General features: G+C 38.5%; 1 protein-coding gene across 2 annotated transcripts in view; it reads right to left on the reverse strand.

The window, feature by feature from the left end:
* Positions 1-12,848, reverse strand: part of ankfn1b (ankyrin repeat and fibronectin type III domain containing 1b) — a 155,116-nt gene that overhangs the window by 107,992 nt on the left and 34,276 nt on the right. For both annotated transcript variants that reach the window (XM_088322934.1, XM_088322933.1), the window contains one exon: positions 11,814-12,043. In XM_088322934.1, coding sequence (XP_088179060.1) covers positions 11,814-12,043 — 230 coding nt within the window. The remainder of the gene's footprint in view (positions 1-11,813; positions 12,044-12,848) is intronic.

Here is a 12,848-nt window from a genome sequence, read left to right on the forward strand (position 1 = left end):
TTTGAAATGCATTTCTAAAATAGAACGATGTTATTACTGTGTAGTTACGTCATTACGTTATAACCAGGTTGTAATTAGAAGTAAAGTTAAAATAAACACAGTGAACCACATAAACATTGTTTTTTAAGACACTGATCATGTCAATTATTTCGTATTCCAATTATTAACCAACTTTTCTAAAAAAAAAAATCACAATGATCCATTACTGGTGAGCTATTCTCAGAAACATTCTGTAATGTACTGAAGTATTTTCCAGTGATAGTATAAGCTACAAAAGAAAACGGCCAGCAGGCCACATCCTCCCTCGGGCTGTAGTTTGTGCTGTAGATCTTTTAGAGCCTGTGTCACCTCAAGACCTCAGGAGGGACCCACCTAATGCCTCCCCAGAGCCTAAACCACCCTGCAAGGGAACAAATTAGGGGGCCCAAGATGGGCGATATTAGGAAATGGCACCAGCTTGAACAGGATTTCGACCAAATGCAACAACCCTTGCAACAAGTATGGAATCACCAGTCTTAGGCAAGCCCTCACTTAGTCATTTTCTGTAGAAAAACACTCAGATCACCAACATGAAACAATCATAAGGTCATTCCAAAGTGCAACATATAGGCATTCAGAAACACTACTTTCTTTTTTTTTTTTTTTTTTTTAAATCATTGAAATGGTCAGTAAATGTTACTTTTATAGAGAAAGTGCAGGGAAAAAAATATATGATCACTCAATTCTGAGGAGGAAAATATGAAATTACGAAATAATAAATCAAAACATATCACTAGTATTCAGTTGCATCACCTTTGGGTTGTATGACAGCTATAGTCTCTGAGGCATGGACTTGATAAGTGGCAGTATTCTTCATCAACCTGGTGCCAACTCTCTTTGATAGCAGTTCCCGGATCATCTTTGCAGGTCGGAGACTTGCTGTCGACATGTTTTTCTATTTCCACCACGGGTTTTCAATTGGGTTGAGATATGGGCTATTTGCCCCATATCATTAAGGACTGTAGGGATTTTGATGTTTTCTTTAGGCAGTCCTCTTTGTAAATCTCACTGGAGCAGCACCAAACAGAGGTTCCAGCATCATGCCCAATTTCGTTGTCACAATATGTTAACCCATTTTGTAACAATGACAATAAAGGTATATTCTATTCTATTCTATTCATCACCTTGTCCAATGCAGAGTCATGACTCATCACTAAAGATAACCATCATCCAGTCATCCACAGTCCATGATTGCCTCTCCTTAGCCCATTGCTGCCTTGTTCTTTTGTATTAAAGCTTCAACGATGGTTTCCGTTTAGCTTTCCTATATTAAAATCCAGTTTCCTTTCGGCGATTTTGCACAGTTCAGTCACATAAATTGACTAACTTCCTCCCATTTCATCTTCATTTATCTTGTTCTGCATTTACTTTTTCAAGACAGATGGCCTTTAGTTATTTGACTTGACGCCTAGACGCCTTCCTCTGCCTACCAGTACGCTTGACTTTAACAACCTTCTCATGCTGGTTGTACTTAGTCCAAATCATCGATACGGCTGACTGTAAAGAGCCCACATCTTTGGCAACCACACGAGTAGAGTTACCTTCTTCAAGAAGTTTGAAGATCCCGTCTTTGGTCTCAAGCTACATCTCTCTTGTTGGAGCCATGATTCTTGCCATCTACATTGTCCTGGAGCCCTACAAGGTGTGATTGACTGAGTGCGACATTAATTTCTACTTGAGATAGAGATAAAGATAGATCGATACTTTATTCATCCCCGTAGGGAAATTCACACGAAATGCACTGATTCAATTTGTTTTCCTAAGAATTGAGTGATTTCATTTTTATTTCCCTGCACTTGCTCTATAAAAGTAACATTTACTGACCATGGTAATGTTTTTCTTAATTTCTTTTGGCATTTCTGAATGCCAATATGTTGCACTTTGGAATGACCTTACAATTGTTTTAGGTTTGTGATCGGAGTTTTTTTCTACTGAATAAAATGTCTGACTGAGGCCTTAAACAAGACTGATGATTCCATACTTTTACTTTGCTAGGGGTTGTAAAAGCCACACGAGCAGGGACAGCTGAACATAGAGTCCGTACTCTTACAACAATAGCATACAATTTGGCAAAGGAGCGTTTTTGTAACAGACAAAATGAGGGTTACCATTAATAGTGTATACCAACAAAGCAGAAAAGAGAGGATAATCCATTGCCTGGGTAAGAGAATAACCTCCTGCATGACAGAAAACAAGTTAATCGACACCGCTATCCAAAAAGGAGGGATCCCAGGCTTCTTTTGAAGTCTGGAACATACAGGAGTTCTGAGCCAGCTGATCCAAGAACGCAACTCCAACAAAGGCAGCTTGACTGTTGTTTGGCCAATGCCAATGGATCAATACCTCAAGCCCTCATATATGCAGCGCTAAATCATTACCTCATCGCTCAACACATCAAGGGAAAGATCACCAGTTACTTTGACGGAATCCAGCATTAAAACGGCCCATTTACAACTGAGTGGCAATCCCAGGAAAAGAGAAGCAAAAATGGGTGTAAAATCTTCATCATAGGCATTAACCTAAATATAACAGCTGCTCGGAAGGAAGCTCAAGGCCCCAAAATTGAATCGGGCATAGGACAACCCTTAATAAGAGGTTAAATAGACGACCACACGGTAAAAACCACAACTCATGTGGAGGCAAGGTGGGTGTTACAGTGCTTACAGTACTGGACGTGGGCAAGAATGTAATTTAAGCCAAACAAATCCAGGGCAATAGTGATCAGGAAAGGTGAATTGAGAAAGACGTTTAAGCTGCAGGTACAAGGAGAAGTTATTTTTTTGCTTTTTGATGAGGCATCTGAAAGACTGCCAAATATCAGGACCTCTTGCATGAATGCAGGGGGAAAGGATGGCAGGCTTGGTTGTTCCCAGTCGAGGTCAATTGTAGAGGATTCCCCGCTCTGTCAGTGTGAAGGATGCTCACAGCCATAGGAGTGACATGAAGAGAGAGGAAAATAGCTATCAGGATCGGAAGGGCAGCAGAAAGACTTGCTGGTTATGGAGCAGAAGGGAGGAGCTTAGCTGTATGCCAGGAGAAGGAGATGGGCAGTGATTACGCCACCACTGCTGGCCCACCAATGGAAGGGTGTCATGGTTCAGGGTCAAAACACCTGACAATTTTGGTATCCACCTGATGACATCAAATCTTTCTGGCCAAAGTTACATTAACCAAAAGTGAAGGAAGTACAGGCATCTTCGGATGGATCAAGCAACAAGGATACCCAAAACGATTTAAAATCAGCATGGATGAAAATGTCTAATATCCCTTTTAAATAAAAGCAACCTGGGCTTTTGAGCTCATTATAGCCTTACGTAACTCTTCCTGGCGGTGGTTTAGGATAAGCTAAATGCAAATTTGAAAATCTGCAGCATACTAGCGCCGGTGTGTTGATCTTGGACTGCTGAGTCTGGATTTGTGAACTAAATCAGCACAGAGTGTTCTTAAGCACTTTGGAGCGTACCCGCGCCACATAAGTAACTTGAGCTCGTCAAATTTAATTGGGAGTCTCGGGCCAAGTCGCCGCAGGAATCTTCCTGCCGTCGTTTGCGGTCCTGCTTCCAGTTGCCCCCGTGAGAAAAAACCCTCGACGATGGCCGCAACACGACGGCAAAAGGCGAGAGCGAGAGTTCAAATTTCTATTAAGGCTCATCAACTGTATGCGGAAGTGTTGCTACAGCAACCTGGTCAATTATAATTCAGATAAATTATCATTAAAAACCGACTTACAAAAATTACATGATCGGTCATATGTTTAACATATGAAGTTAGTTTTTAATTTGTTGACAGTAAATGTACAGTATATTGATAGTGTTGATTAATTTTGAGCTGTACACACACCAGGGTGCGTACACCTTTTCATGAGCGAATTCAAGAAGCTTTTAAAGACTGTAGAGCCATTTTTTTCATTTCTCCAGTAATATTAAAAAAGAGGAAATCCAGAGTGAATCATGTATTTTGCAGATCCACAAATATATTTGCGATTTACATATGCAATTTTCAATCTTGCCTGTGTTTGTATCAAGACAAATGGATTTTAAAGTGCAAAAATATATTTGTGGATCTGAACAATACGGGTGTAAAGATTTTTGAGACAAATCCTTCCCCAACTAGGTAGTAATATGTAGTTTACGGATACAGGAAATTCTTCCCATTAATTTTTACCACTGGAAAATGCTACATTAATTTGTTTTTGTGTGTTCAGTTACAGATCAAACAGAAACTGAATCACAATTTCTTCACTCATGTCCTATTTTGGAATCATTCTAAATTGCTAACATAAGGCATAAAAGACCAGATTGTCCACCACATCTGTGATTTTCTCAAATGACCTATTCGCGGTAATCTAAATAAATAGTAAATAAATCATATTTGCCAAAACATTCAGTTCTGAAATGACTAACAGCTGTCACATATTAAATATAACTCTGATTCAACTCAACTCTCACAATGTTTAGTATCCTTCTGGCTGAGCTATATTGTGATGGCAATCCTTAAAAAAACAAATATAAAAACAAATACGCTCTCCCTAGAGTCAAAGTAGTGCAGGTATTTAATTTAGTCGATTAATGGAGGGGGAAATGAGTTTATGATGCATAAAATTGGATTTAGCAAAAGTATACATTCTGAGCAAAATCTGTTTACTAATATGAATAAGGGTGAAAATGTGAGGACTTTTTCTACAGATCTTCTCAGGCAAGAACATGTGATCACACATTCCGTTTCCCAGAAAAAAATTAATGAAACCAATCGAAGTGTGCGTTCAACCGCAGGGAACAATCACATACCCATGAACCATTCAGACAACTCACTACGTATTTATAATCATTGACGTCACCGGGGCAACTGGGCAGCTTACGTGTGACGTTTTTTTTCTTTTTTTTTTCTTTCACAAAATAAAAAAAACTTAAAATAAAACATCCTACAAAGAAACTGCATGAGTCATTCGCAAAGCTGGCGTCAGAGTGCGCAGACAGCAAAGTGCTCCAAACAAGCGTGACTAAAGCTTTTTATGTTTACACCCATTCAATCAACAGCGATGATACGCTGTGTGCTTTTTAGGCTCCTTGGTTATACTACTAAGCGTACCCTAGCTGCGTCAGAAAAACAGAGGAGCCAGAGAACAAAAAAGGGGCATGTTGGCAATCAGTTATCATGCCAGGAAACATTAGTGCTTCGCATGCTGGAAGGAGAAAGAAGCATATGTTTTTCCCTGTTCAATTGGCAGTAAAGGGGCAAACATCTGTGTTTCACTCAGTTTTTACAATGCAGAATGAATATATTCACAGTTGAGATGGTCTTACATCAGATTTTTGTTTTGCTGGGGTAGTAAATAAAGTGGCAAAGTTCATTTTTCAAAGATGGGATCCAAGCTATCATTTTCTTGTGTTGGCCTATGTTTTTTTCCCCGAAATGGAACACAAGAACGTAGCATCCATCAAAGATTGTGAACCAAGCTACTATTTTTTGGGAGTAACAGGGGCCAATGGTTGGTGGGGGAGGTGGGGCCCAATTATATTGTTCACAAGAAAATAGAAACATTTATCACTCAATGTGTGTAAGCCAAGCTAACTTTTACTGTACAGTAGTCAACAAGAAAAAAATGCTTAAAAAAAAAAAATTGAGCCGATAATAGAGGTAAAACTAAAAATGCATCATTTAAAAAGTAATGAATTATAAAGTACCTTAATTTCATTTGTGTAAAGGTGGTCGGTTAAAGTTTGAATCTCCTGCTGAGTATTTTTTTACGTAATATTTTGACAAGAACAGATGATTCATTTTTAAATTGCATGCAGAAAACATTATCCATCCATCCATTTTCTGCACCGCTTATCCTCAGTAGGGTCACGGGGGTGCTAGAGCCCATCCCAGCTATACTCAGGCAGTGGGCAGGGGACACCCTGAACTGGTTGCCAGCCAGTCGCAGGGCACACAGAGACAATTCACGCCTAGGGAAAATTTTAACCGGCCGATTAACCTGAAATGCATGTTTTTGGAAAGTGGGAGGAAACCGGAGTGCCTGGAGGAAACCCACGCAAGCATGGGGAGAAAATGCAAACTCCACACAAGAAGTTTTGATGTCATGAACTCAGAACTGTGCCGCACACCTGCTAACCGCTGCACCGCTGTGCTGCAAGACATTATCATTTTTTTCAAATATTTAACTAGTTTTTATGACTGTAATCCCTTTAGAGCTACCAAGCGATTTGCAAAATCTGCTAAGTAGCCCCCAATCAAACCCCCATTTCAACATGTGTTCTGTCGGCCCCCGTCAACCGAAGAAAATGTATTGCGACCGCACAGGTAAGGTGGTAGCAATGAATTACAGTAAACCTTACTTGAATACTTAGGTACCAACACCTAAGAGTGTGAACTGAAAACTGCTTACACCAGAAAAAGATAACTCTATGAAAAGAAAAGTGTGTTATAGGTGCGGTAAAATTCAATATTTTTTCGATTAAGTATGTGTTAATAATGTTCAATTTAGTTCAAATAGCCCTTATATATTATTTTTTTCACCGCTCCTTAAAAAAAAAAAGTAAGCGCCTTACTTTCATCATCGGTGTTAACCGGCCACGGAGCGCATTCGGCTGGAGAAGGAGGCGGAAAGGCTAGGGGTTGACGGGGTGGTTAGCAGTAAAGTGATTTAATGGCCGTGTTGGCGTTTTTCTTTTATTCTTAATTAATATTGATGAAAGCAAGAAAAATACTGTATCAAATACAGTCCAAATGCCAATTCAAACCCCTAAATAGATAAAAAAAAAGACTACGTCTAAGAAATGCAAAACAAGCAGCTCGACAGGGGTTGATGATTGATGATGATTTCAGCCAGAAGATAACTTCAGCAAGTAGAATATTTTGAAGTTTCGGACAGTACCTTTAAATCAACACAGCAGATACTATTTGGGGTTAACCAAACACAGGCGCTGGAATGATTTTCCTACCTTTAGGCATTATCAGTTCTTAAGCAGACTTAGAGTAAATTTACATTTTGTGGAGATACAAAATCTCAATTTTGGGCCTAATTTATTTTCTTTATTTTAATGTTATTCATGAAAGTGGTACTTTGAATAGCATACATAAAAACATTGTTTATCTGTTCTTTTCCTTTCCAACAGCTACAGAATTAAATCGTGGACAAAATGATGTTTTTGTCAGCGGGAGAGTCACCCACTATTGAGTATTAGGAAAGAAAAAAAAGATGGATTTATGAAATATTCATTGGGATTACTTTCACTTCCAACACAATCTCAACACTTGGTGAGAAAAACGGATGGCTAATTAACAGACTCTCATCCCCCCCATTTTCCAATTAACTGCACACCAGTACACAATTCTATGTTTCTACTTAATTATGTGCCACAGCATTAGTCCTCATTGTTGATTGGTGGTGTGTGAGTTTCAGCACACTGCGGCATTACCCCCGCTTATGGCTGCCAGCTGTTCTTGACTGCAGTTATTTTTCTCGATTCTATTTTCAAGGAAGGGAGGCGGCAAAAGGTGTAAAAAGTGATGTACGGTGACAAGCTGCTCTCCAAGTATTCCCTTTGTAGTAATAACAAATTGAATGAGGGGAAAATAATTGAAGCTGTGAACGGTAGAGAGGAAGTGAATGAATTATTGCAGAAATCTGACCGTGGAGCAAAACAAATGGAAGGGATCAATGCAAGTAGATGGAGCTGTATTTTTAGGATGAGACTATTGGAGCCTCTCTCTTGAGTGAGTATTTTTGACAGTCTGGCACAAAAAAAAAAGGTACTTCAAACCTTGGAAATAGTAAAAATGCTTTCTTCGACCAGATAAAGTTTTGTTTTAGACTATCCAAGCTGTTTAACAAAAATATCCCTTTCTTGTGTTTGTGCGCTTTCTTAAATACCCCACAATGTGTGCCAACGGAACGGTCACAAACAATGGGAAAGTATTGTGTCGTATTGCGGAGTAATTGGTATCAAAGAAGTCTATTCATCTTGAATTCAAGACAAACTGTACGTCTGGTAATTGAGGATCATACAATTGTGTCCCCTGCCCACTGCCCGGAGATGGCTGGGATGGGCTCCAGCCCCCCCGCGACCCTAATGAGGATAAGCGGTTCGGCTAATGAGATGAGACAATTGTAATTGTAAACTGCAACCAATTTTGCAGTTTGGTTTTCTAACCCAGGGGGTTGGCTTGTGTACCATAATGAATGTATTTTTTTATCATCATCCTTTTTGTTATAATTACAACTACTATCAAAAACAACACAAATCAAACTATTTCAATAATTTCAACCAAATAATTTAGTTATTCCATGATGAAATGCCCAACATTAAAATAAAACTGTTTTAGTTGGCCAATGGAAAGTATACAATATACACTCTTGGACTGACAAGTACCATAATATATCACATGAAGCAAACAGAATCAAATTGCTCCAAAAAACACATCAAAAATCAAATATAATCATCTTTTGAGGAGTGATTAATACCAGTTTTAGTACTTATATTTGAGGGAGTAGTATTGGTCATATTACTGATAATGACAATAACAATTTTAGTATTACTAAATGAAATAGGATTGTGAAAGACTCAATTCTGCAGAGGCAATGTAATACAAAACAAAATGTCCGAACCTCACCCGAAAACAACTGCAGCTCGTGAGATCCAAGACAGCTGCCATGGCTGTGATTTAAGAAAATATTGTCTGCTGAGGATCTTTCTCAATTCCTTTTCAGCTGTGGAGTCTGTCTTCGAATTTGATTAAATTCCATATTTAGTGAACTTTGTATAGAATTGTGTCTGAAGATTTTGAGGAGATTCTATCAACACGCCGCACGCACGACTGATGGTTCACCTGAGCATCCTCGACCAACTTTGGGGTCAGGTTGCAGCTGTGACACTGGAGAACCAATTACAAAGCTCAGGCTGCTAATGGGGTTTTCGATTACACGATCCGGTGACTGAGACCAACAGAAAAGTCCTCAATCTTTAATGTAACGCAAGTCTCTTGGCCTTGTCTAAATCATTAGGGCTAAAGATCCCCCTCAAAAAAAGTTGAACCAGAAAAATAATTTGCAGTCATAATAACAGACAATGCAGGCACTGAACGTACAAAGACATTATCTAGTGTGCTATCGAGCCAGGTCGACGATATCTGAGAAGTTTAGGAGGCAGAAAATTTGCCCGTTAAGAAAGTTTAACAAAGCCAACTCTTGATAATTCAATTTCATGCAGAGGGAGCACGTGCCGTCAGCTTTTCTCAACGGAACAGTAGTGGGATAATGTAGATGGAGTGAGAATGTATTAATCTGATAAAGGTAGGAATTAGGAATAAAAAAAAAAAAAAAAAAAAAAAATTATAATGTTGGCCATAAAATGGATTAACCAACCGTGGAAAGAAAATTAGAAATTGATGCAGAAAAAAACAACAACAAAAAAGAAAAAGTGATAAAAAGAGATTGACTGGATAAACCGAAGTAGTACTTATTGCACCTAATTATAATAATCATGTATTATTTATATTATTTTGCGCCTCTCATTGCAACAAACGAGATTGCCTTAGCAGTTGGCTGGGTGATTTAGCATCTGTCATTTACTAAAATGTTCAGTTCAAGGATTATAACTTTGGCCATAATGCAAGATTTAGTCAACTACTTTCAAGTTAAAATAAATAATTAATGATTCTTGTCATTAGATAAGTAGGTTCTTGAAAGTGATTTTGCATTTGATCCGGGTACTAATTTAATGTGTATATTTTATGCCACAGGTTTGTAGGTATTACCAAGACGTCTCCATTGAAGTGACTCGTTTATAGTTTTGTTTCTACCTTTGCGACGTGATAAAGTTCATCCAGGGTAAATTTGTTTTTTTTTTTTATTTCACAAAAAGCCACAAGAGGGCACTCTAGACTCTCACATGGTATTGAACAGAGCTGTTCCATCTACTCGGAGGACGTAAGCCATAATCAACAATATTAAAAACAAATAAAAAGCTTGCAATATGTCTGTTGATTTTTAATGAATTCAGAATGTATTAAGGACTGTATGTAGTTTTGTTGAAATAAATATTCTGAGACAGGCCAGTAAATCCGGGTCATTGAACTTTTTGAAGCTGAGAGCCAATTTTTGTTACTGATTAGGGCTATGCATTTGTAAAATATCAACTTATCATGTTATTACTATGTTATTACAATTTAATTATTATGTTATTACCAGGTGCATTAGAATTAGTTTTCAAATAGGTTTAGCCAAAAACTTAATACATGTGTTCTATAAATGATTTACAATGATAAAATAATAGGCTGACAGGTGAACTTTTTTCGGAAAAAGTCAAAAGGACACTCAGATGTTCTTAGAGAGCTACCTAGTAACCACAGCCACAACGTTGACCCCTCTTCTACATTATATCCCCAACGAGAAAATAGTTACAGGTTTCAAGAAGAACGAATAAAGCAAATAATGTGACTTATACTCGAGAGTAGAGGTAATACCTTAAGCCCAAGTCCGAATCAGACCTGAATTTTGGCCCGTGCCGGGCCTAAAATGTTGCTCGTTACATTCACGTTAGGTTTCTCTCCTGCGGACTTTTTAAAAAAAATTAATATATGTTCATAAAAAGGGATATGTAATATTGCTTCGCTAACCTCATATTGCGCTAAGGCGTTTTGAGGCCGTGAGTGGTTGTAACCACGAGAGACCGAGGTCCGCAAAAAAACTGAAGTCATCTCATCACAGCATGTACTGTACCATACTTTTGCAATTTCAATTCCAAGAACTTCTTCCTTATTCTGTCAATCATCCACCCATTATTGTTATTCTTTGTCTCTCTCCCTCTTAAAGCGATTACAAAAGACCTTTTTTTATTAGGCACAGAAAGAATAGTGTTCCTCCCCACAATCATGCAGATATGTTCCATAATATTCCACGGGCTGATAAATTAACACTCAAAGTGGACAGTTTGTGGATCTCTGATGTCACCAGAAGACAACAAGAAATCAAAATAATGACGGGTCCCGTTGAAGCAGCACCTGCGACACAACGTCTAGGCATTATCCACATCAAATACCAAAACTCACCTTAAAACACTTAAACCCTTTTTCACCTAATTAACATGTAAAGCAATATGGTGACTGGCTTGCTTGGGTGCTGATGTTCTTCACATGATGTCAGAGTTCAGAAAGTCATACACGAGAAAGACTCTTCAAAATGCATTATCTCTGAAATTAATTGGAATATACCAATGACCTATTCATAGGTATTGTGCAAAATAAAAAGGTATTTTTTTCTCACTTTTAGAACTTAAAAATCCATCTTCTTAAAGACCTGCTACTTCTGTGGTTTAATGGCCGAATTTTCAAAATGATAAACGGCCGTAAAAATATTCCTGTCCACTCTTAACAAAATATTGTCAATAATGGGAAATTGTCAGTTGATGTAAACTCTGCAGACACAGAAATATAGAGACATAATTGTTTATACTGTCGTGTTTAACTTTGATTTGGTTATAAAAGAGAGGCTATAATGTATAATAAATAACCTTTCCTCCTCCCGAGTCCTCACACATAAACTGTGAAATTTATGTGTACTTGGGGCTCAGTCCTGCAAATCAATTGGACAGGGCTAGTTTTCTTTTAAGCCTGATCTTACCTCTTCTTCAGTGCATTTTTTGTAATGTTTTTTCTTAATTTTCCACTTTTTGGGACCAAAGCATGACTTATAGTTTTAAAAATTTTGAAAGAAGAAACTTTTCACAAAATCTTTAAAACTCATGAAACATGAAAATATTTTTCCAACTTACAAATTTGCGTTTCAGCTTTGCCTTGCTGCTGCGTGCGGGCTTTTCCTCCACCGCAGTCCCTGGGCCGTCGTCGCAGTTCATATCCAGGTGGTTGTCTGCGGAGATGCTTTTACGGAGGTACGCGGCCCGGGCTCGGAAGTGAGAAAAAGGCGACTGGGAGCGAGGTCTGGCTTCCCCTCGCTCCGCATCGTCTTCGGCCTCCATGTCGTCCTCCAAGCGCCACAGTTCGCCTGGGAAATAAAGTCGAAGGATAGTCATGCATTATTCACAGTGAAAAATGTCCTCTTTGGCAATGTTACCAAATTTAACTGTATCTGCAACAAAATTCGAAGGGCTCTTTTCTGGCCCGCATTGCACCACTTCACACACGATAAAATGGTCATTAAAGATTAAAAACGGCTTAATCCACCTTTATTTTTGGGGGGAGATATGGGCAGAGTTTTGCCGCATATAGCAAAGAGAAAAAAATGGACACTCCAACATGACTTCATCTTACAGTTTACTACGAAAATTAAGCCAATGAACAACATTTCTATACTCATTTAAGTAATGGATGTCTTAAGCATAATCTTTATTTTCAACATCTGAATATACCCTGCATTTCCAAAGTGACACAGGTAAATATCACTTAGTCCATTGGTCCAAACCTTTTTTGTACCATGGACCAGTTAAATGTCCGACATAATTCTCCCGCCTCAGCCCAAAAATAAAAATCGTAATGAAAAACCTTAATCCACCGCGTAATCACTAGAACACTAGGAATCTAGATGACAGGGACAAGCATTTGATTGTATGTCATCATCACGCTATTTGAACTCATGGTCAAACGTTGTAAAGCGTTGTTTAGGTGAAACTATTTCCCATAATGACCCATTACAACATGTATAAAATAATAAATACTGTAAAAGCAACAATGAGCCAACTTATTTTCCTTTCTGTGCGGCCCGGCAAGAAACGAACCAAAGCCCGGTACCGGTCAACAGCCCAGTGGTTGCTGACCACTGTAATAGTCCAATGAGCTTGAATATGGATCGA

The sequence above is a fragment of the Urocampus carinirostris genome, chromosome 19, assembly GCF_059441175.1.
Source record: "Urocampus carinirostris isolate Australia breed hairy pipefish chromosome 19, RoL_Ucar_1.0, whole genome shotgun sequence".
NCBI classification, from domain to species: domain Eukaryota; kingdom Metazoa; phylum Chordata; class Actinopteri; order Syngnathiformes; family Syngnathidae; genus Urocampus; species Urocampus carinirostris.